General features: G+C 41.2%; 1 protein-coding gene across 1 annotated transcript in view; it reads right to left on the bottom strand.

Annotated features, from left to right (window-relative positions):
* The window catches only part of LOC136163975 (cytochrome P450 2J2-like), a 32,236-nt gene extending 11,160 nt beyond the window's left edge, over positions 1 to 21,076 (bottom strand). The window contains exons 1-7 of the mRNA XM_065928799.1: positions 20,867 to 21,076; positions 12,641 to 12,803; positions 9,782 to 9,931; positions 9,395 to 9,555; positions 5,094 to 5,270; positions 2,549 to 2,690; positions 2,010 to 2,197 (exon numbers count right to left, since the gene is read on the bottom strand). Coding sequence (XP_065784871.1) covers positions 2,010 to 2,197; positions 2,549 to 2,690; positions 5,094 to 5,270; positions 9,395 to 9,555; positions 9,782 to 9,931; positions 12,641 to 12,803; positions 20,867 to 21,076 — 1,191 coding nt within the window. The remainder of the gene's footprint in view (positions 1 to 2,009; positions 2,198 to 2,548; positions 2,691 to 5,093; positions 5,271 to 9,394; positions 9,556 to 9,781; positions 9,932 to 12,640; positions 12,804 to 20,866) is intronic.
* Between the last annotated feature and the right edge of the window lie 4,345 nt (positions 21,077 to 25,421).

Raw genomic sequence — 25,421 nt, 5'->3', positions numbered from 1 at the left:
AGACAAACTCTTTAACAAGTGGTGCTGGGAAAACTGGTCAACCACTTGTAAAAGAATGAAGCTAGAACACTTTCTAACACCATACACAAAAATAAACTCAAAATGGATTAAAGATCTAAATGTAAGACCAGAAACTATAAAACTCCTAGAGGAGAACATAGGCAAAACACTCTCCGACATAAATCTCAGCAGGATCCTCTATGACCCACCTCCCAGAATATTGGAAATAAAAGCAAAAATAAACAAATGGGACCTAATGAAAATTAAAAGCTCCTGCACTAAAAAGGAAACTATAAGTAAGGTGAAAAGACAGCCCTCAGATTGGGAGAAAATAATAGCAAATGAAGAAACAGACAAAGGATTAATCTCAAAAATATACAAGCAACTCCTGAAGCTCAATTCCAGAAAAATAAATGACCTAATCAAAAAATGGGCCAAAGAGCTAAACAGACATTTCTCCAAAGAAGACATACAGATGGCTAACAAACACATGAAAAGTTGCTCAACATCACTTATTATCAGATAAATGCAAATCAAAACCACAGTGAAGTACCATTACATGCCAGTCAGGCTGGCTGCTATCCAAAAGTCTACAAGCAATAAATGCTGGAGAGGGTGTGGAGAAAAGGGAACCCTCTTACACTGTTGGTGGGAATGCAAACTAGTACAGCCACTATGGAAAACAGTGTAGAGATTTCTTAAAAAACTGGAAATAGAACTGCCATATGACCCAGCAATACCACTTCTGGGCATACACACCAAGGAATCCAGATCTGAAAGAGACATGTGCACTCCAATGTTCATCGCAGCACTGTTTATAATAGCCAGGACATGGAAGCAACCTAGATGCCCATCAGCAGATGAATGGATAAGGAAGCTGTGGTACATATACACCATGGAATATTACTCAGCTGTTAAAAAGAATTCATTTGAATCAGTTCTAATGAGATGGATGAAACTGGAGCCCATTATACAGAGTGAAGTAAACCAGAAAGATAAAGAACATTACAGCATACTAACACATATATATGGAATTTAGAAAGATGATAACGATAACCCTCTATGCAAAACAGAAAAAGAGACACAGAAGTACAGAACAGACTTTTGAACTCTGTGGGAGGTGAGGGTGGGATGTTTCGAAAGAACAGCATGTATATTATCTAGTGTGAAACAGATCACCAGCCCAGGTGGGATGCATGAATCAAGTGCTCGGGCCTAGTGGGCTGGGAAGACCCAGAGGAATCGGGTGGAGAGGGAGGAGGGAGGGGGTATCGGGATGGGGAATACGTGTAACTCTATGGCTGATTCATGTCAATGTATGACAAAACCCACTTAAATGTTGTGAGTAATTAGCCTCCAACTAATAAAATAAAATTTAAAAAAAAAAAAGAGAGAGAAAGAGGTTTACAACATTTGTAAAAAAAAAAAATACGGTGCAGGCTTGGACTCTTTTCCCTTTTGAGGTAGTCCCATCAAGGGGCTGTGAGTTAACGCTTGAAACAATATTATGTTAGAAACACCAGTACTGATGTGATTTTGGTTCAAGTGGTCCCACATGTCCCTCATAATTCAACACTTTCTGCCCCCAGGATTAAGAAGCAGAATTTTCCAACATAAGCCTGGCAGGTCTCTATCCTGTGAGAAGCTCTCCCAAGGCAAACGAAAGGACCTCCTAGCAAAGTCCGTCTGAGAATTGCTGCAGCTGTGTCCCCAGAAATACTCACAAGGCACATCACGGAGTAAGAACACTGAGCAATCTCGAAGCAGAGAAAAGCCAGTCTTTGAATAAACATATTTACCTAGGAATCCCCCTTCTCCTCCAAAACACCTATTAACTTATATTTGAACTAATCTTCTAAAGATCCCAAATGAAAGAAAAAATCTAGTATTCCACCAGCAAAAATACCTCTCCCCATAAGTAAGGAAAACATGTCACTTTTCCAGTTGAGATTCACACCATTTAAAATAGAAACTTGGAGATCTGAGGCTGTGAGTGAGCCTCTAATTACCTTGACCAGGTGGTATCCATTCAGGGTGGTGTCCACCGTCACCTCCCTGGGCACGTTCATGGGGATGATGTTCCCAATTCTCTGCACCTCGTGGATGACAGCGTTGGTGTAGGGCATGGACTCTCGAGCTGCTATGCTCACCTTCTGTGATTGGCCGAGCACCCTGTCGATCTCAGCTTGGACTTTTTCTGGGAAAGAAGAGGAGGCTGTATTATTCTAATATTCCATAAATTTCCTTAAACCTGGTTAAGCTAAGGAATGGAATAACCACGATCAAAATAGCTAAAGCTATAGTGGGCTCTCCAGACTACTCCTCAGGGAGGTATGTGAGTGGGAAGTGGGCCCTGGTGTGAGACAAATCTGGCACCGAACTCTTGCTCAACAGCATTCCTACTGCGAGTTCCTAAAACTTCTTGAGCCTCAATTTCATCTTATTAGTGAGGATCAATCAACTTTCCTTTTAGGAACATTGAGATTTATAAGAACTGACGTATGGAAGCACTCTGACCTGATCCAGGCACACACATGGATGTGCTCACCTTGGACTTCAGGGTACAGGGCCATGAGAAGCAACCCCCAGCGCAGGGTGGTTGAAGTTGTCTCTGTTCCAGCAAGGAAGAGGTCCAGGGTGCTGTAGATGAGGTTTTCGTCATGGAAACTCGAAGTAGCATTGCCTTTATGCTAGAAAGCATAGTGATTATTGACTTTTCAGATGATTCTAAGTTGCCTCAGCACAGGGGGCTTCACTCAAGAGAGAATATGGAAGAAGACACCTCCTCCCTCTAGGAGAAATGACTTTCCCTTTAGTCATCCCAGGATGCAGAAACTTATTACTGCAGTATCATTATCATCCTCCTGTTCAAGTGCTGGAAGCTTTTGTTACTTTTGATGGATGAAAAGGGGTCAGTTAATTTATTTTACTACCATAATTTGAGAGAATCTATTATTTTCCTGGGTCTTGTGGTAAAAAATCTGCCTCCCAATGCAGGAGACAGCCGAGACACCGGTTTGATCCCTAGGTTGGGAAGATCCCCTGGAGTAGGACATGGCAACCTGCTTCAGTATTCTTGTCTGCAAAATACCATGGACTGTAGCCCATCATACTCTGGAAAAATTCCTTAGACTGTAGCCCACCAGACTCCTCTGTCCATTGTAGCCTGGTGGGCTATATCCATGGGACCACAAGAGTTGGACAGAACTAAGAGACTGCATACACACACGTGTTATTACACTGGAAAAACAGCCTTCAGTTCCAACGTTAGCCACAGCATTCACTATGTGTACAACTAGATCAATTCCTAAACCATTAATAGTGTCTATAACTGGGGTGTAGCTCAGTGGTAGAGCTTGTGCTTAGCATGCATGAGGCCCTGGGTTCAACTCCCACACCTCCAGGGCTTTAGTCTCAGCCCTGAACTAAGGCCCACAACTTATTTGGGCTTCCCTGGTGGCTCAGATAGTAAAGAATCTGACTGAAATGCAGGAACCTGGGGTTTGACCCCTGGGTCAGGAAGATCCCCTGGAGAAGGAAACGGCAACCCACTCCAGTATTCTTGCCTGGAGAATTTCATGGACAGAAGAGCCTGGCAGGCTACAGTCCAGGGGATTGCGGAGTCAGACACAAGTGAGTGACTAGCACACACACAACCCTGTTTCTATTTCAATTGCTTTTTCCATAAAAAGGAAATAACAATATTCACCCATCAAGTGGCATTATGGATTATGAGAGTAGGAAATGGCATATAACAAATCCTCAACAAATGCTTTTACTGACACCAGAATGAATAAAATGTATTTTACTAAAGTACAATTCTCAGGTCTCCCCAGTTAAGCATCTCTGATTCCAACAGCCATTCTGAAAGGCACTCCAGCATCTTTACCACCTTCCTCCGGGAGCTTCAATGTGTCAGCGGTGCCCTGTGTGCTGTCCACAACTGCACACCTCATAGCAAGTGAAGTCTCCTTTCAGGAGGAATCAACGCTTCTATGAATGCTATAAAAATTAGGTGAAATAGAGGAGACAGAAAAAATGCATCGTTCTTTCAACTCCAGGGAAGGAACAAACAATCTAATGAGTCCAAAATGATGGCACCGATGCAATGATGAACATTAACCAGGGGGTTCACTGTGTTAAAGGATATACATCCAATTTAGCCTTTTTCCTGCTTTTTGCAAATAATACTGAAAAGTGGATGACATGGGGATGAGGGTGTAAGGCAAAAGTCCCTCCCACTTGAGGCTAAACTCTGGGCATCAGACTCAGTTTCACTTTTGCATTCTGTACTGGGAAGCTTGAGAAAATTGTAGGAGACTAGGTATTGACAAGTAATAATAAAACAATGCCTCTTTTTCCTTTGTGTACAGATCTTTCATGGATGCGTAGAGGATAGAATAGATTAAAAGGAAGTTTTGGCCTTTCCAAAGATTTCAAGCCAAATGGGCTACTCCTGCGATGTAGGAGATGTGGGAAGATCCCCTGGAGAATGAAATGGCTACCCTCGCCAGGATTCTTATTTGGGAAATTCCATGGACAGAGGAGCCTGGTGGACTACAGACCATGAGGTCACAAAGAGTTGGACATGACTTAGTGACTGAGCATGCACACAAACCAAATACTCTTTAACCAACATCTTTATTTCTAATTGCATCATCAATTCTGAGTTAATGATATTCATACACACTGTGAAATATTGCCTCTGTTTTTCTCCCCTGTGATAGACTGAATAATGACTCACAAACATATGAATGTCCTAATCTCTGGAATGGGCGAATACTTTTTGACAGATGGAGCTTTGCAGATATGATGAAGTTAAGGATCTTGATACGGGAGGATTATCCTAGATTATCCCAGTGTACCATTATAGTCACAAGAGTCTATAAGGGGAAGTAAGTAGAACATAAAGAGAAGATGTGAGGATGGGGGCAGAGAATAAGCTACATCAATAGCTTTGAAGATGGAGGAAGGGGCCCTGGTTGTTTTCAGCCCCCAAACTTGTGGTGATTTGTCACAGCAGCATGAGAAACCAGAATCCTTTCACTTGTTCTTTAAGAACACTACTCAGGAAAACACGCAGGTTCCCTCACCTTTTCTATTTCCTGGAGATAAGCATCAATGAAGTCTCTCATTTCAGCAGGATTCCAGTCTCTCCTGTGGTTTTCAATCACATCGGCAACAAACATTTTCAGTTTCTCCCAGTTACTAAAGAGTTGTTGGTGGGGACCAGGAAGGAAATCCATTATCCTTGGAAAGATATTGTAGAGCTGATGGAGAAAACAAAACAGTCAAGTGGACAAGGGGCTGAGACAGTGTTCCACTTTCTATGTCTTTTCTTAACTTACACTTGACCCTTGGCATCATCCTTGACTCATCTTCTTTGCCTCAATCCACTTCTTTCCCCTCTGGCAAAGTGCTTCACCCCTTCATTCAAAATATAACCAATTTTGAACCACTTTTCACTGCTCCATGCATTTGGCATTTTAGTAAAAACCACCACCATTTTTTACCTGGATTCTGTAAAGCCTCCAACAGATTTCCTGATTCTCTCCTTAACTCCCTTCCCAGTCTTTCTTCTACTGAGCAGCCTGAGGGATCCTTTAACAGTTTAATAGATTGTTTCACTGTTTATTCCTCAATATTCTTGTGACTTTTGAAGATGTTTAGACAAATTCTACATCCTTCTCCTGGCCTGGAGCTCTCTGTGTCCTGGCCCCTCACCCTCCTGTCCCTTCCTCTGCTGTAACTCACTGCCATCTTAAGTCTCTTTTAGTCTTTCTAGTTCATCCCCATGATGGAAGGAAGACAGTATTTAGTCCTTTGCATTTGCTATTCTTTCAATTGCAATTGGTCTTCCTCTGGAATCTGTATAACACTAGCCTTTTATTTCATTCATCCTGATAATCCCCTAGGTAGCAGCACCTCTGGAACCCTTTCCCCACTCCCTTAATTTTGCTTTTTTTTTTTTTCATGGCAATTGTCTCTAGCATAAGAAAGTGAAGTTGCACAGTCATGTCCGACTCTTGGCAACCCCATGGACTGTAGCCTGCCAGGCTCCTCAGTCCATGGAATTTTCCAGGCAAGAGTACTGGAGTGGGTTGCCATCTCCCTCTCCAGGGGATCTTCCTGACCCAGGGATTGAACCCAGGTGTCCCACATTGCAGGCAGACGCTTTACCGTCTGAGCCACCAGGGAAGCCCTGTCTCTAGCATATGTGTGTATATTATTGTTTTTGTGTGTGTAAAATACCACTGTTTGGCTAGCTAGCCACCTACGTTAAAAGTAGATATATATTTGATCATCTGCCCACTATGATGTATTCTCCATTTGGGTAAGATATTTTTAATAAAATTAAGTGACTTTTGGATATATTTTTTCTAATATTTTCTGATATAAAATAGATAGCACAACATAATGGAAAATTTCCTAGACTTACAATGAAACAGACATGGGTTTAACTATTAGCCTTGTTGCTTTCTCAGAAATTTGGGGAACAATAATATTGATGATAATGATGGTGATGTAATTTGTCATGACATTGGGGTGTCAGGATTACTTTCATGACTAAATCACATGAGATCATTAATGTACCTAATGTAGAGTCAGTGGACCACTATGTGGATTTGCTTACACATTCCAATATCTGCTTGGACACATCAGGATACTTCATTTCATCCTTAAAGAATTGTTTAAATAATTAACTGAAATAAAGTATGTGCAGTTGTCCATCACATTTGCTGAACTACTTTGTGTTTCTAAAAATGCATCGTCAGTCAGTTCAGTTCAGTTGCTCAGTCATGTCCGACTCTTTGTGACCCCATGAATAGCAGCATGCCAGGCCTCCGTGTCCATCACCAACTCCCGGACTTTACTCAAACTCATGCCCATCCAGTTGGTGATGTCATCCAGCCATCTCATCCTCTGTCATCCCCTTCTCCTCCTGCCCCCAATCCCTCCCAGTATCAGGGTCTTTTCCAAAGAGTCAGCTCTTTGCATGAGGTGTTTAAAGTACTGGAGTTTCAGCTTCAGCACCAGTCCTTCCAATGAACAACAAGGGCTGATCACCTTTAGGATGGACTGGTTGGATCTCCTTGCGGTCCAAGGGACTCTCAAGAGTCTTCTCCAACACACCATAGTTCAAAAGCATCAATTCTTCGGCGCTCAGCTTTCTTCACAGTCCAACTCTCACATCCATACATGACCACTGGAAAAACCATAGCCTTGACCAGACGGACCTTTGTTGGCAAAGTAATGTCTCTGTTTTTTAATATGCTATCTAGCTTGGTCATAACTTTCCTTTCAAGGAGTAAGCGTCTTTTAATTTCATGACTGCAATCACCATCTGCAGTGATTTTGGAGCACAGAAAAAATAAAGTCAGCCACTGTTTCCACTGTCTCCCCATCTATTTCCCACGAAGTGATGGGACCAGACGCCATGATCTTAGTTTTCTGAATGTTAAGCTTTAAGCCAACTTTTTCACTCTCCTCTTTGACTTTCTTCAAGAGGCTCTTTAGTTCCTCTTCAGTCTCTGCCATAAGGGTGGTGTCATCTGCATATCTGAGGTTATTGATATTTCCCCCAGCAATCTTAATTCCAGCTTGTGCTTCTTCCAGCCGACCGTTTCTCATGATGTACTCTGTTTATGAGTTAAATAAGCAGGGTTACAAATTACAGCCTTGATGTACTCCTTTTCCTATTAGGAACCAGTCTGTTTTTCCATGTCCAGTTCTAACTGTTGCTTCCTGACCTGCATACAGATTTCTCAAGAGGCAGGTCAGGTGGTCTGGGATTCCCATCTCTCAGAATTTTCCACAGTTTATTGTGATCCACACAGTCGAAGGCTTTGGCATAGTCAATAAAGCAGAAATAGATGTTTTTCTGGAACTCTCTTGCTTTTTTGATGATCTAGCGGATATTGGCAATTTGATCTCTGGTTCCTCTGCCTTTTCTAAAACCAGCTTGAACATCTGCATGGTCCCCCTTCCCTTACCCCTGACCTACTACCCCATCCAACCATCCCAGGAATTTCTTTTCAGTGGGAATACTCAGCCAGGTACTCAGTGAGGTCCCAGACTTCCTAAGAGAGTAGAAAATGGAATTATTGAATGAGGGCTTATCATGATTAGAGGTGACAATACAGAATGTTTTTCAAAAATAACATTAACAATAATAATTATAATAGCTCACATTCATTATACCCCTTTACTGTACTAGGATTCATTTTTTTAAGTCACTCAGTCATATCTGACTCTTGTGACCCCATGGACTATAGTCCACCAGGCTTCCCTGTCCACGGGATTTCTCAGGCAAGAATACTGGAGTGGGTTGCCATTTCCTTCTCCAGGGAACCTTCTCACCCAGGAGTTGAACCCAGGTCTCCAGCATCTCTTGCATTGCAGGCAGATTCTATATTCCTTTGCTCTGCTAGGATTCATGCTAACTTCTTATTCAGTTTTGGTGAGATGGGTCCATAAACTTTCAGGCAATGTTGCTTGTTAAAAACGAAGGAAAGTAAATCCTCCTCTAGATACTCAAGCATTTACTTCAACACTTGGGTCTGATTTTCCCCTAGAAGCGTCTTCCAAATCCAGTAAAGGGGCTGAGAGGCCAATGGGTTGAGCAGAGGTTTTGACATGCTCAAAACCCTAGCAGGACAAAAGGGGAGGACGGGGACTACTAAGGAAGGAGCGAGGTTTGAGTCCCTTAAATCCATATCTTACAAGTTTAGGAAATGGATAATATCATGTGTAGATAAGAATGTAAATTGGACAACCACTTCGACAGTTTTAATTATTTTTATATCCAGGTGTATATGCAAGAGAAATGAGTGTGTGTGCCCACAGGAATGACTGAACAAGAATGTTCATGGCAGATTTATTTATAACATCCCCAAATTGGAAATCCCCAAGTGTCCATCAATCCCAAAGTGTTTTTCAAGAGAATAAAAATCGGTTTCATGTTCATGCAGTGGAAAACTATGCAGAGTAAAAGAAGAGCAACTAAGAAATGAATCTCAAAGCAATGGACCAAGGAAGAGCCAGGCATAGAAGCACACATGTGAGGATCATGCAGGTGTGGAACTAGGGAGGATATGGATAGGAGGAACTCAAAAGTGATGGCAATGTTATGTTTTTTAAGGAAAAAAACACAAGTACATACATAGTTTGTCATGTAAAGTTTTGCACTTTATATGAATGCTGGAAATTTTCTTTGTCTATAGTAAATATTAAAGAATAATACCCAAAACAGTAAAATCAACAGATTGATTTCAAATAAGCTTGTGTTGACAAAGATTAGATTTCAGCTAAAAAGGAAAGGGTGACTCCATCTCATCTGATTCTGATATCAGCCCTAAATTTTTTTCAAGACATGGAATATGAACTGTTTTACCTGGCAGCACACTGATGTCTGCAGACACAAGACCTTATCCAGCAGCCTTAGCAGCTCCTGGAACTCATCATCCTGGTAGTCAAATCTCTTCCCGAAGGTGATGGAGCAAATAATATTGGAAACAGCATTGTTGATTATGAAGTGAGGGTCAAAAGGCTGTGCTGGTGACAGAAGAAGAGATGGAGCCTTCAGATAGGTTTCTTTCTCATTCCACTAAAAGCCTACTCTACATGATGTGTCACATAAACACTACAGAACCACCACCAAGACAACGACCCCAGGACCCTACAAAGTGCTGGTACTAGGACAGGCATGTAGGTATTGATAAGCTTCTGGTTAGTGAAAGCATGAACCACAGTCCCTGCATCTGTCCTATGACCCACTCACCGTTCTCCTCTCCTATTGCCTGGATGAGGTAGGTGATCTCTTCCTGAATGCGTTCCTCTAAGCTCTTCCTTCCTAAACCGAAGTTCTTCAGAGTCATCAGGGCGAACCTTCTTTGCTCTTTCCATACCTGGCCATTGGACCTGATCAAGCCTGGGGAAATGAATGCAATGTTATGAAAAGCAAGGCAACAAGGTCCATGGGTGATAACATATCAGATGAAAAGGAGAAGCACTTTAAGGCACTTGAAAATTATTCAGAGAAGTAATCCCTAAGCAATGGATATAATGGCTTGAATTTACTGATTGCTTGCAATGCTGGGCACATTAGCATTTTTAATGCATTATGTAATTTAGTACTCATAGAATCTCTCTAATGTAAGTATAACCATTACTGCCAAATCAGCCTTCCAATTTTGATGATGAGAAAAATGAGGCTCAAGGGCAAAAACTACACTCTACAAGGTCATAGAGTTAGTAAACATCTGAACAACATTCAAATTCAAGTCTTCCTGACTCGAAACCCCACACTTTGATTACTTGTCACATAAACACATTTAAGAATTTGCTATGCTACATACGAAGTATGAATTTATGGATTAGACAAAGTCAATACTCATAAGGAGAAAAGATCTTATAAATAATAAAACATATAATAAATAAATATTTATTTATAAATTATATAAATTTATAATTATAAATTATAAAGAATTATAAATATAAATAAATATAAATATTATGAATATAATAAATAAAATAAATAATAAAAGATCTTATAAATCACCCAAGAAAACAAAAAAATGTGAACACTGTGCTGAAAGAATACCACAGAAAAAGGAAAAAAGAACACATCTTAATGTGTGCCATATAACTGGATGGTGAGGCCACCGTCCTCTTATTTCTTTATTTCACTGGACTCTTCAACTCCTTCTAATATCTCCCATTGGCCTCCATCACCTTAGTGAAATAGCTCTTCCTACTGTTCAATCCAGGATCCTTTTCAGCCTCATATTGATGTCTCAGCAGCATGAGATGCTTTCTTCTTGAAACACTCTCTGCCAATGGAGCCCAGAACATCACACTCTCCAGATTTTTCTGCTAATTCTCTGACTTCAGAGAAATTATCACACCTTTGGTTAACTTACCTTCTTTGATTCAATTTTGAAATGATGGAGCTCTTCAAGATTAGGTCTGAAGCCTCTTCTCTTCTTTCCCTATCCTCCATTTCTAGGAAATCTCCTCCACGCCAAAATTTCAAATGACATCTACTGATAGTCAACATGTGCTATTGTCTCTCAGCTTCAGGGGCATACACAACTGCCTGTTGCTCGACTCTCCTGGCTTCACATTCAGCATATCAATGACCGACTTCATGGTTTGCTCCATACAACTTCCCACACAGGCTAGCCAACACCTGTCCTCCTTCACAAGTCCCTTCTTTCCTATACCTACCCATTTGGGTGTCCATCTCAACACTTCATTCTCCCTCTGTCTAGGTCATCATGTCCTATTGGACTTGCCTCCTGAGTAGCTTAAATCCATGTATCTTCACAGTCACTTTCCTCTTCTAACCTACTGTGCTATCATTTCTTGCTACCTCCCTCATCCAGGACACCACCTCCTCTAACCTCCAAGGCTCCATAGTCTCTTGCTCCTTTTATTCCATTCTTGATATTGCAGCTTAGATTAGTCTCTAAAACGTACAATGTAAATATGGTGATTCCTTCCTCTACCTGAAACCATTCAGGAGTCTCCATTGTTATTTGGATAAAAAGCAACATCCTTAACAAGAACGTGCATGAACTGTTTCTGGCCACACTCACCAGCTTCATCTCCACTTAATTATCTCCATTTAATCTCTGCATTTACTACACTGACCCCCTTTCAATTCCTCAGTTCACTGTCCTTCTTCCCACCTCAGAAACTTTTCATATTCTATTCTGGATTGCTTCTTCACCGGATTTCTGGATTGCTTCTTTACTTTAATACTTGTCATTTACTTCATTAGCTTGTCCTGAGCCTCAAGACTAGATTAGATATCTGTCATAAGTGAATCCTACTCTTCATAACAATGAGGCCTTAAATTATTTGTGTAATTGATATTGTCTTTCCTGATCACTTGTAAGTTATAGAAAAACAAGGATTTTGTCCGTTTTACTCACTGTTATATAACTAGAGCCAAGCACTAGTTTCATATTATAGACATAGAGTAAACGGATGTAAAGTTAATAGATGTAATATTTCAAAGAGGAATTGACAAACCATTGCGGGAAAAAAAAAGAGTGCTTTGGCAGAAAAATAGATCTTAGTTTTTCATTCAGATTTTTGTAAAATGTAAGTTCATTTGCCAGGTTTATTTTATGATCATTTTAAGTATTCATGCCAAACTCTTCCATTGACAGAAAACTTGAGATATTTTGTAGGCACAGCTTTAACAATAGAGCATAAGGAATTAGAAACAAGAAGGGATCACAGAGTCAGTAGGAGGAAGATGATCTACATATTTTTCTAGGGGGAAAGATTTGAAGATTTGAATGAGAAAATAGAAGAGAGCCTGAGAACGCAGCATTGCCTTTCCTCTCCTTAAAAAAACACATCACATCACTGAGTGATGAAGATACTTATTTAACAAAGCATCCAGAGTGAGTTCATGCAGGTGATGCCACTTCTCCCAAATCCTTTGACATTAGAGCTGACTGGATCAGGTTCCCTGAGGAGGTGACTTGAACAGGAAATGGGGTCACTCAACTTCTTTGAGAGGCAGAGATTTTATGAGGGGCCTGGTTCCTGGGAGTGTTGGAAGCACTTTCAGAGACCACAGGAATATCAAACACATGCTTCTTATTTTGGTCATGGAACTTACCTCTATTGTTAAAGATACGTTTCTGAAGAGGTACCCTGGGGCGGTTTACAAAGTTTTGTTCCTGGTAGACAAGGGCTTCTTTGATATAGGGCAATCCAGTTATAACAATGGAATGAACTGCACCAAAATCCAGGCTAATAATGTTCCCATATTTCTTCACAATCTGAAAAAATGTAGAAGAGTCACAGTTGGATATGTACATGTCTTCGTGTCCTGGATGGAGGATGTGCGGAGCTGCGGCGGGGGGTGGGAGGGGAGACTTGTAATGAGTGGAATCTGTGTGTGTGTGTGTGTGTGTGTGTGTGTGTGTGTGTGTGTGCATCTTGGGCTATTGGGAATATATCTACCTGTTTCCATTTCTCCTGTGCTCAACTAGACTTCCATTCAATTCACTAGAGAACATAGACATTCATTATAAAACTCATGCATATATTCAGCTTGCTTGAATTGAGTGAGCTTATGTGTCCTGAGAATAAGGCATAAAAATATAATAAAGTAAACAAAGGTCTCTTATCTTACGCATCTTAGAATTTAGCGAATGGAGACAATTCAGCACATGTGACTCACCAGAGAAGTCAGAGATGTTTAGTGAAAGACTAACATATCAAGCATGGAGTTCTTAGTGCATGCTATCTGTTTCATCACAAGAGGATGTCTCCTTCCTCAACAGGTTCTAGATGACAAAAATGTCACTCTGAGGCAGGGACTAGATATGGAGAAGCAAATACTAGTTCGGGAGTCATGTTAACTCTGTGATTGACTGAGATCTCGGGAGAGATTCTTCACTTTTCTTGGAGCCTCAGCTCCCCAGCTGTGAAAGGCAGAAAACTCTTCCTCAGGGGACAGAGAAAGTCAAGATTTCGGCCAGCAGAAGTAGTAACCATAATACTAAAATTAATAATAAATTATTTATTGTTATTGATCTACTTGGAAGTGTATTTTAGTGAAAGGATTTGAAGGAAGTGGCCAGAGACTGGATGGATGGAGCCCACGCAGAGATCAGGCCAGACAAGTGATGCCTGGTATGCAACCAACAACTGGTTTTTCCTTGAATTTGTTACTATAAAGTTTTGAAGAATGGGAGAGGGTGGTAGATCTAGAAATAAGCATTGACTATGTGCTTGGCATCCTGGCAGTTAACTGATATTCATGACTTGTTTAATTCTTATAACAACCCTAGGATTTATTCCCAGGTTTCAGAAAAAGAGGCACAGAGATATAGAGCCTAGCTAATGAGCATAAAGTAGGGCTCTTTCTAGCTCCCTCTGTATGACTCATCCTTAAATGAAAGCATGAAGATACTCTCTTTTCTTCTGAGTGATGAATTCTCTAGGGTTAATGGGTCATTTTACTTTATCAAATTCACGAGTCCAATGGGATGTGGGTAGTGGTGATATGTGCATCTTCTGGGTCGTGTCCTTAAAGGAAAGTTGCTTCTCATCACCTCCCACTTTCTCCTTGTCATGGTACAGTACTCACACATGACACTGTTACAGGACCAGAGCAGAAAGACAGAAGCATTGCAGTTTTCGGATGACCTTGAGGTACAAAGCAGCCTTGTTATCCTGGTCTTCCTGCCTACATCTATTTCTACTTGTGAGACATAAATACATTTCAACTGTTTCCCACTACTGTATTTTGAAAACTTTTGTTACAAGTAGCCTGATGTATATCCTCATAATACCATTATCCACCTTATCTATCATTTCCCAACCATAGCCAATAAGAGTTCTTCATATTTCCTGAATGTTCTCTTAATAAGTCATATAGCTATGGCAGAAGAAGTTTAGAAAAGGGAGAGAAAATAAGGAAGGTTCCCATCATGCTATACAAATAGGCCTATTTCTTCACTGCTCTGTCACTTTGTTTTGGCTCATGTCACTTTCTCCTATTTAAAAATCTTCTGTCTACTTTATTCCACATAACCACTTGCCTAACAAGCCTTTCAAGTTCAGCCAAATTTATTTCAACACTCTACAGAGGTTATCACATGGCTTCTTAATCACAGTGAACCCACATAATGTTATTTCATTTGGTTACCCAAAAGTGGGTTATAACACACATTACATCATACACTCTCTTGTACTATACCTGCCATATGATAAGCAATCCATAAACATCTCTTGGATAAAGGAATCTTTGAATAAGTCAATTATTCATTAACTATACCAAGAAGCAGAAGATATTAAGAAGCTCAGTTGAGTATAGTCTGTCAGTCGTGTCTGACTCTTTGCAACCCCATGAACTGCAGCACGCCAGGCCTCCCTGTCCATCACAAACTCCCAGAGTCTACCCAAACCCATGTCCATCGAGTCGGTGATGCCATCCAGCCATCTGATCCTCTGTCGCCCCCCTTCTACTACTGCCCCCAATCCCTTCCAGCATCAGGGTCTTTTCAAATGAGTCAACTCTTCGCATGAGGTGGCCAAAGCATTGGAGTTTCAGCTTCAGCATCAGTCCTTCCAATGAGTACCCAGGACTGATCTTCTTTAGGATGGACTGGATGGATGTCCTTGCAGTCCAAGAGACTCTCAAGAGTCTTCTCCAACACCACAGTTCAAAAGCATCAATTCTTCCATGCTCAGCATTCTCTATAGTCCAACTCTCACATCCATACATGACTACTGGAAAAACCATAGCCTTGACTAGACAGACTTTTGTTGGCAAGGTAAATATGCTGTCCAGGTTGGTCATAACTTTCCTTCCAAGGAGTAAGCATCTTTTAATTTCATGGCTGCAATCACCATCAGTAGTGATTTTGGAGGCCAAAAAATAAAGTCTGACACTGTCTCCACTGTTTCCCCATCTATTTGCCATGAAGTGGTGGGACCAGATGCCATGATCTTAGTTTTCTGAATGTTGAGCTTTAAGCCAACTTTTTCACTCTCCTCTTTCACTTTCATCAAGAGGTTCTTTAGTTCCTCTTCACTTTCTGCCATAAGGGTGGTATCTGCATATCTGAGGTTATTGATATTTCCCCGAGCAATCTTGAATCCAGCTTGTGCTTCTTCCAGCCCAGTGTTTCTCATGATGTACTCTGCTTATGAGTTAAATAAGCAGGGTGACAAATTACAGCCTTGATGTATTCCTTTTCCTATTTGGAACCAGTCTGTTGTTCGATGTCTGATTCTAACTGTTGCTTCGTGACCTGCAAACAGTTTTCTCAAGAGGCAGGTCAGGTGGTCTGGGATTCCCATCTCCTTCAGAATTTTCCATAGTTTATTGTGATCCACACAGTCAAAGGCTTTGGCATAGTCAATAAAACAGGAATAGATGTTTTTCTGGAACTCTCTTGCTTTTTCGCTGATCCAGCAGATGTTGGCAATTTGATCTCTGGTTCCTCTGCCTTTTCTAAAACCAGCCTGAACATCTGAAAGTTCACAGTTCACTTACTGCTGAAGCCTGGCTTGGAGAATTTTGACTCCAATTACGCGGTAGCTTGAACATTCTTTGGCAGTGGAATGAAAACTGACATTTTCCAGTCCTGTGACCACCTCTGGTGGCAAGAATATACAGAAGAACTGTAAAAAAAAGATCTTCACGACCCAGATAATCACGATGGTGTGATCACTCACCTAGACCCAGACATCCTGGAATGGGAAGTCAAGTGGGCCTTAGGAAACATCACTATGAACAAAGCTAGTGGATGTGATGGAATTCCAGTTGAACTATTTAAAATTGTAAAAGATGATGCTGTCAAAGTGCTGCACTCAATATGTCAGCAAATTTGGAAAACTCAGCAGTGCCCACAGGCCTGGAAAAGGTCAGTTTTCATTCCAATCCCTAAGAAAGGCAATGCGAAAGAATGCTAAAACGACTGCACAATTGCGCTCATCTCACATGCTAGTGAAGTAATGCTCAAAATTCTCCAAGCCAGGCTTCAGCAATAAGTGAACTGTGAACTTCCAGATGTTCAGGCTGGTTTTAGAAAAGGCAGAGGAACCAGAGATCAAATTGCCAACATCCGCTGGATCATCAAAAAAGCAAGAGAGTTCCAGAAAAACATCTATTTCTGCTTTATTGACTACGCCAAAGCCTTTGACTATGTGGATCATAATAAACTGTGGAAAATTCTGAAGGAGATGGGAATTGTAGACTACCTGACCTGCCTCTTGAGAAACCTGTTTGCAGGTCAGGAAGCAACAATTAGAACTGGACATGGAAAAACAGATTGGTTCCAAATGGGAAAAGGAGTACATCAAGGCTGTAATTTATCACCCTGCTTATTTAACTTCTATGCAGAGTACATCATGAGAAACGCTGGGCTAGGGGAAGCACAAGGTGGAATCAAGATTGCTGGGAGAAATATCAATAATCTCAGATATGCAGATGACACCACCATTATGACAGGAAGTGAAGAAGAACTAAGTGAAGAAGAGCCTCTTGACAAAAGTGAAAGAGGAGAGTGAAAAGGTTGGCTTAAAGCTCAACATTCAGAAAACTAAGATCATGGCATCCAGTCCCATCACTTCATGGCAAATAGATGGGGGAAACAGTGGAAACTACCTGACTTTATTTTTGGGGCTCCAAAATCACTGCAGATGGTGACTGCAGACATGGAATTAAAAGACGCTTATCCTTGGAAGGAAAGTTATAACCAAGCTAGATAGCATATTAAAAAGCAGAGACATTACTTTGCCAACAAAGGTCTGTATAGTCAAGGCTATGGTTTTTCCAGTAGTCATGTGTGGATGTGAGAGTTGGACTATAAAGAAAACTGAGCATAGAAGAATTGATGCTTTTGAACTGTGGTGTTGGAGAAGACTCTTGAGAGTCCCTTGGACTGCAGGGACATCCATCCAGTCCATCCTAAAGGATATCAGTCCTGGGTGTTCATTGGAAGGATTGATGTTGTACCTGAAACTCTGATACTCTGGCCACCTCATGCAAAGAGTTGACTCATTTGAAAAGACCCTGATGCTGGGAAAGATTGAGGGCAAGAGGAGAAGGGGACGACAGAGGATGAGATTGTTGGATGGCATCACCGAGTCAATGGACATGAGTTTGGGTAGGCTCCGGGAGCTGGTGATGGACAGGGAGTCCTGGCGTGCTGCGGTTCATGTGGTCTCAAAGAGTCAGAAAGGACTGAGTGATTGAACTGAACTGATATCAAGAGAAGTCAGATAGCCTAAGTAGAGATTGGGTGTAGGATTCAAATAGTCTTAGGTTCAAGTCCTTTATTGACCATTATCAGTTTTGAATAACTTAGACAAATCATTTGACAGATTTTAGTCAGTTTCCTTAGCCTTATAATGGAAACAATATCAGATGAGGCAGTAAGATACATATGCATAGCCTGTAAGCTTTACAGCAAGCACTTAAAGTGGAATATAAAGAGATATACTAAAAAAAACTTCAGATCCATTAAAATGGATCCTTTGAAAAGTGTTTAAGTGACTCACAGTAAGAGTAGAAAGGGGAAACAGAGGAATAGAAAACAAAGTGAAAAACAGAAATAGTAAAACAATAGACTTTAGCATTCACACAGCAAAAAATACACTAAATATAAATGATCTAAATTCACCAATTAAAAGAGTTTGGTAGAATGAAATAATAACTGACCTATAAGTTACATAGAAAAACTCATTTTAAATATAATCATAGAAGTATGCTAAAAGTGAAAGAATGGAAAATCATATGCTATGCAAACATTAACCAGAGGAGAGTTGTTGTGGTTATATCAGATAAAGTTCAGGCAAAAACAGTCATCAGAGATAAAGAGAGACATTATGTAATAATTAAGTTCACCAAGATGCCAATTCACCAAGTGCCAATTCACCAAGATGACATAGCAATTTTAGTGTCTGTGTGTATGCCATAACAGAGCTGCCAAATTTATTAGTGGCTCAGATGGTAAAGAATTCCATCACATCCACTAGCTTTATTCATAATGATGCTTTCTAAGGCCCACTTGACTTCACACTCCAGGATGTCTGGCTCTAGTCCATGGGGTCGCAAAGAGTTGAACATGACTGAGTGACCAGTACATATAACATAACAATACATACACCAGAACTGAATAAACACATAGACAAACCTCTATTTTCCAGTTGCAGATATCAGGACTCTTAAAGTAATTGATAGAATTAATAGATAAGAAATCAACAAGGGTACAGTTCAGTTCAGTTCAGTTCAGTCACTCAGTCCTGTCCAACTCTTTGCAACCCCATGAATCGCAGCACGCCAGGCCTCCCTGTCCATCATTAACTCCCGGAGTTTACTCAAATTCACGTCCATCGAGTCAGTGATGCCACCCAGTCATCTCATCCTCTGTTGTCCCCTTCTCCTCTTGCCCTAAATCCCTCCCAGCATCAGGGTCTTTTTCAATAAGTCAACTCTTCGCATGAGGTGGCCAAAGTACTGGAGTTTCAGCTTCAGCAACAGTCCTTCCAATGAACACCCAGGACTGATCTCCTTTAGGATGGACTGGTTGGATCTCCTTGCAGCCCAAGGAACTCTTAAGTGTCTTCTCCAACACCACAGTTCAAAAGCATCAATTTTTCGGTGCTCAGCTTTCTTCAAGTCCAACTCTCACATCCATACATGACCACTGGAGAAACCATAGCATTGACTAGACAAGGGTACAGACGCACTTAAACAACACAAACATCTAATAAGGTCTACCTGACACAGAGTACAGAACACACTTCTCAACAATAGCAGAAGACATATTGTTTCAAGTATCTATCATGGGTCATAAAATCAACCGTTACATATTTGTTCAAGGTGAACATCACACAGTGTATGCCCTCTGCCCTAATGGACTCCAGTTGGAAATTATTAACAGAAAGAAAACAAGAATATTTCACAATACGTGAAAAACAACGCATTTCTTAAAAAGGGTATAGTTTAAGGACTTTAATATTCTAAATACTAATCCTATCACTTAGCAATAGCAATGGGGTGCTTCTTCCAGAAACCAGTAAAGTGATGTGCGTCTGAACTTTGTAATATAGGCTTGTGTTTAACCTTTTCCAGGCCTTCCTAGGGAACTAGACCTATTATTTGTTGAGCGCCGACTATAAGCTATGTTAACACTGAACATTCCTTTTATTTCATCATCACAAGCACCTACCACAGAGCTGCCTGTCATGAAGGTACCTGTCCTGAGAGGCAGGGAAACAGGGATAGTATTGGGATAGATTCTTGAGATAGTATTGGGTTGAAGAGAATTTTAAGGAATTCTGGGTGACCACAGTTAGGGAACCCTGAAGGGAGAAGACTATAAAGTGGAAAGAGGCTACAAGAAGGGATCCTGGAGTGAGCTCTAGGAATATGAGCTCTGGGAAGGAGCAGGAAGCACTAAGAAAACCTAGGCAGAGGATGACATTTTTAAGTGAATACTTGACAGTGATTGCAGATGGAGGAGCTTGAAGGTGGGGGCTCTGTCTTGGTAGGGATGGGAGCAATGTAGTTGAAAAGTGGCAAGGAGTATCACCATTTTACACATGGGAAACAGAACCTCTAAGAGCGAAAGCTTAGCATTCCCCCTCCCCTAACCAGGGATAATAATATTAAAAAGACAAAGTGATCATGCTCTAAATAGAATGTCCCAGTAATATGTAAAAAGACATAATTAAATGATTTAAAATATGTATTGTGTCTGTTACACTTGAGGCTCCAGTAAAAAAGAAAGAGAGAGAGAGACAAAGGGTCACTTGGTCAATCAAAAAGATTTACGGAGGATGCAGAGTGGGTTCTGAACCATACTCTATTCAAGGATCCCTGACATAAGAGAAAATATGCATATGACTAAACTCCAGTAGTCACGTACAGATGTGAGAGATCGATGACAAAACAGGCTGAATGTGAAAGAACTGATGTCTTTGAACTGTGGTGGTGGAGAAGACTAAACAACAACAAAGCTCCTGGCAGTATGTGAGGCTTCATTTGAGTGCTACAGCTCAATATTTACACCTTTTCCATCATTTAGATGGACCAAGAAGCTCTTTATATTTTGCACAATAAACCTGTACCACCACCATACCCCAAAAGCACATCTTGTCTAGTACACTTAAATAGTAAACAGTTAACAATATTTCATCCCTACAAATCACAGGTTGAATCATGCCAGTTGCATAGGAGAAGAGAGAGGCTTGTAGCTGGATGTACCTGGGTGACCACTTTAGGCTCTGAATCCCCAGGTTCCTACCCTTGGTACCCAGAATGGCCCTGGTCCTGCAGGTCAGGGTCAGGATGCACTTGGACACTTTCACCTGCTCCTACCTGCTGAGGAATCGGGTTCCCCTTCCCCACGTCCAACTGGAAGAAGTTGCCTATGAAGGGCAGGCGCAGGGGCCCTGGAGGGTAGTTCTTTGGGCGCTGCCTTTTGAGGAAATCAGCAAAGAGGAGAAAGACAAGGGCTCCCAGGAGGACAGTGCCAGGACGGAGCGTGGTCCAGAGGGAAGGCACCAGGGAGCCCAGTGCCTCCAGCATGGCTGCTCTGTCTGGTTCCTCTTTAGCAATCAGAGGTAAGGAAGGGCCCCGCACCTATGAATTTATAATCCCTGCACAAAGCCTTTCCTGCCCTGTGTCCAGGCCCTGCCCCTCCCTTCCTGTCAGGCCCTACCTTCCCTCCCTTCCTCTTCTGTCCTTCCCTGCCCCCACCTCTCCTCCTCCCTCCCCACCTCCACTCAAGTGAGCCTTGCCCCTTGTTCCTCTTGGCACCTGGTCCACTTTACCCTTCCATGACTCACCTTTTCCTCTCCTCTTTCCAATTTGTTGTTCAGTCCCTAAGTCCTGAATCTTCTCCACCCCATGGAGGCAGCACATCAGGCTTCTCTGGGCCATGAGTCAGCAGCGGCCTGCTGCAGGGGCAGAGGCTCTGGCAATAGCAGTCCTGGGAGCCACAGCGTGTGGCGTAAGTCCCCTTGAAGATCACCACTAGCCCCACTAGAGAGCCACCAGGCGGACAACTCACCAACTGGAGAACAGTTATACCAAAGAAGTTCTCGCACTGCTGGGAAAGTTCTAGGTCCCACAACAGACTTCCCAAACTGGGGATCGGGCAAAGACACTGAGGAGCCCCAGGGAATCTGACTTTGAAGGTCAGTGGGATTTGATTACAGAATTTCCAAAGGACTGGGAAAACAGACTCTTGGAGGGCAGAAACAAAACCTTGTGTGCACCACGACCCAGGAGAAAGGAGAGGTGACCCCACAAGAGACTGAATCACACTTGCCTTTGTGTGTTTGGGAGTCTCTGACGGAGGCATGGGTTGACAGTGGCCTGCTGTGGAGTCAAGAGCACTGACTAAAATAGTCCTGGGAGCCACGGCATGCTTGCATAAGTACTTTTGAAGGAGGTAGCCATTATCGCTGTTACCCCTACCACCTGAGGCCAAACTACAGGGAGGGAACACTGCCCCACCATCAGCAGTGATTGGATTAAACACTTACTGAGCATGGCCTTGCCCACCAGAACAAGACCCAGTTTCCCCCACAGCCAGTCCCTCCCAAAGAAGGTTCAAACAACTACTACATAATTGCATTCATCTCACATACTAGCAAAGTAATGCTCCAAATCCTCCAAGCTAGGCTTCAACAGTTATGTGAACCGAGAACTTCCATATGTACAAGCTGGCTTTAGAAAAGGCAGAGGAACCAGACATCAAATTGCCAACATCTATTGGATCATGGAAAAAGCAAGAGAATTCCAGAAAAACATCTACTTCTGCTTCATTGACTATGCTAAAGACTTTGACTGTGTGGATCACCAAAAACTGCAGGAAATTCTTAGAAGAGATGAGCATACCAGACTACCTTACCTGCCTCCTAAGATATCTGTATGCAGATCAGAAAGCAACAATTAAAACTGGACATGGAACAACAGACTAGTTCCAAATCGGGAAAGGAGTACATCAAGGCTGTGTACTGTCACCCTATTTATTTAACTTGCAGAGTACACCATGCAAAATGCTGGGCTGGATGAAGCACAAGCTGGAATCAAGATTGCCAGAAGAAATATCAACAACCTAAGATATACAGATGACACCAGCCTTGAGGCAGAAAGTGAAGAGGAACTAAAGAGCCTCTTGATGAAAGTGAAAGAGAAGAGTGAAAATGCTGGATTAAAACTCAACAGTTAAAAAACTAAGATCATGGCATCTGGTCCCATCACTTCATGGGAAATAGATGGGGAAACAAAGGAAACAGTGACAGACTTTATTTTCTTGGACTCCAAATTCACCGTGGATGATGACTGCAGCCATGAGATTAAGAGATGTTTGCTCCTTAGAAGAAAGGCTATGACAAACCTAGATGACATAGTAGAAAGCAGAGACATTACTTTGCCAAAAAAGGACTGTATGGTATTTCCAGCAGTCATGTATGGATGTGAGAGTTGGACCATAAGGAAGGCTGAGTGCTGAAGAATTGACACTTTTGAACTGTGGTATGGAGAAGACCCTTGAGAGTCCCTTGGACAGCAAGGAGATCATACCAGTCAATCCTAAAGGAAATCAACCCTGAATATTCACTGGAAGGACTCATGCTGAAGCTCCAATACTGTGGCCACCTGATGGGAAGAGTTGACTCATTGGAAAAGACCTTGCTGCTGGGAAAGATTGAGGGCAGGAGGAGAAGGGGACGACAGAAGACAAGGTGGCTGGATGGCATCACCAACTCAATGGACATGAACTTAAGCAAGCTCCAAGAGATGGTGAAGGACAGGAAGGTCTGGCATGTTGCAGTCTATGGGGTCAAAAAGAGTTGGACACAACTGAGTGACTGAACTAACAAATGAGTCTCTCCAATCAGGGAGCTTGCACAAGATTCTTATCCATCAGGGGACAGTACGTGAACTGAGAAATATCAGCTGCACAAGCTGGATTTAGAACAGGCAGAGGAACCAGAGATCAAATTGCCAACATCCTGCCAACTGGCCCCCACCTGATCCTCTCCTCTTGCTTTTTTTGTTTTGTTCCATCTCCAAGTGTGTTATTCTCTGAGACCAATGGTGCTCTAAGGTTTATGGTCATGCATCTCAGAGTGCACCAGACACTTGAGCTGTGCTTTTCAATCAACTTCTCACTAAAGGATTAAAACCCAGCCTCATGAACAATCAGAAAAACAGCAGCAGCACATTTCTTGTGAGCTCTTATATGTGAAGCCCTGAACTCACGTGTTTACATGGATTTCTTCAATGATAAAACTGTGCAGATACAGTTCTTTGTTCCATCTAGCATTTAAGGAAAAGGAAACATCTTTTCAAGCAATATTTGAGGAAATTTGTTGCTAGAAGAACTTCTTCATAAGAAATGTTAAAATAAGTTCTTCAGAAAAAAGGGAAGATATGTAGGTCAGACACTCAGATCTAAATAAAGTAAGAATATTAGAGAAAAAAATTAAGGTGCATTAAACCTCTTACTTTCTTTTTCTTAACTGATCGGATGCATAAGATTTTGTTCAAAATAAAAGTATTAACATTGTATTCAGTGATTCTAATTTAGAGATAGTGGTGTGCATGATGTAGTTGGAAAGGACAGAGGAAGGAATTAGGAAAGTTCTATTATAAGGTACTTGCACTAATGATCAAGCATTGTAGTGGAGTTCAAAGTGGATCTGAATCAGCTGGAAATGTATACTGTGAACTATAGAGCAACCACTGATATTTTAAAAAAGAAATATGACTCACATGCTAAGACAGAAAAGAAAATGGAACTATACAAAATGCTCAGTTAAAACCAGACAAGAGAGGAGAAAAAGTGAAAGGCAAACCCCCCAAAAGCAATGAATACAATATAGTAATGACTACAGTAGTTAACAGTCTGTATCAATAACCACACTAAATGTTAATATTCTAAACACACCAATTAAAAGACTGTTTCCCAGAGTCCATTGAAAAAGACCAAGACTTGTTTCAGATGATTGTTTTCAATGTTCAGAAAGACAACTGATTTTTGTAGTTTGATTTTTATCCTGCAACTTTGCTGAATTCATTTATGACTGTGTGTGTACATGTGTAATCTTTAGGATTTTTTACATATTAAGATAATGTCATTTGCACACAGAGAGAGTTTTAGATCAGCATCAAAAAGAACAGGATACTTAGGAATAAATATAACCAAGAAGGCAAAGGATTCATTCATTGAAAACTATAAAATATTGCTGAGGAAAATAAAAGAAGGCACAGATAAATGGAAATATATCTCATGTTCACAAACTGGAAGGATTAATTTTATTAAATTGTTCATGTTAGTCAAAACAATTCCTACCAAAATCCTAAAAGCATGCTTTATACAGAAATAGAAAACATAACCCTAAAATCCATGTGAAACCTCAAAACTGTAAACAGCCAAACAGCCTTGGAGACCTTACACTTTCATGTAAGAGTTGTCTATTCTAGATAATTGAGAGAAGCAGGATCATATAATCATGTCCTTCTGTGGCTGGCTTATTTCACTTAGCATAAAGTCCTCACAGCTTATCTATTTCTAGAATTTGATAGGATTCCCTCCTTTTTTACTTCTGAGGAATATTTCATTGTATGTACAGTCCACATTTTCATTATCTCTTTATTCATTAATGAACATTTATTTCCATCTCTTTGCTATTAAGTATAATGCTGCAGTGAAATGAAAATCTCTCTTTAAGATTTTTATTTCTATTCTTTCTGATAAATGCCACATAATGGGATCAGTGGATCAAATGGGAGAACCTCCAAACTCTTTTCTGGGCTAACTGCACCATTTTATATTCTCACCAACAGTGCCCAATGTCCCAATTTCCCCTACATTTAGTAGTTTCCAGGAACTGGTTTGAGTGCGTGAAATTCGCTTCAG

The sequence above is a fragment of the Muntiacus reevesi genome, chromosome 1, assembly GCF_963930625.1.
Source record: "Muntiacus reevesi chromosome 1, mMunRee1.1, whole genome shotgun sequence".
NCBI classification, from domain to species: Eukaryota; Metazoa; Chordata; class Mammalia; order Artiodactyla; family Cervidae; genus Muntiacus; species Muntiacus reevesi.
Note: the sequence above shows the minus strand (reverse complement) of the source record. Positions and strands in the feature narration are given on the sequence as shown.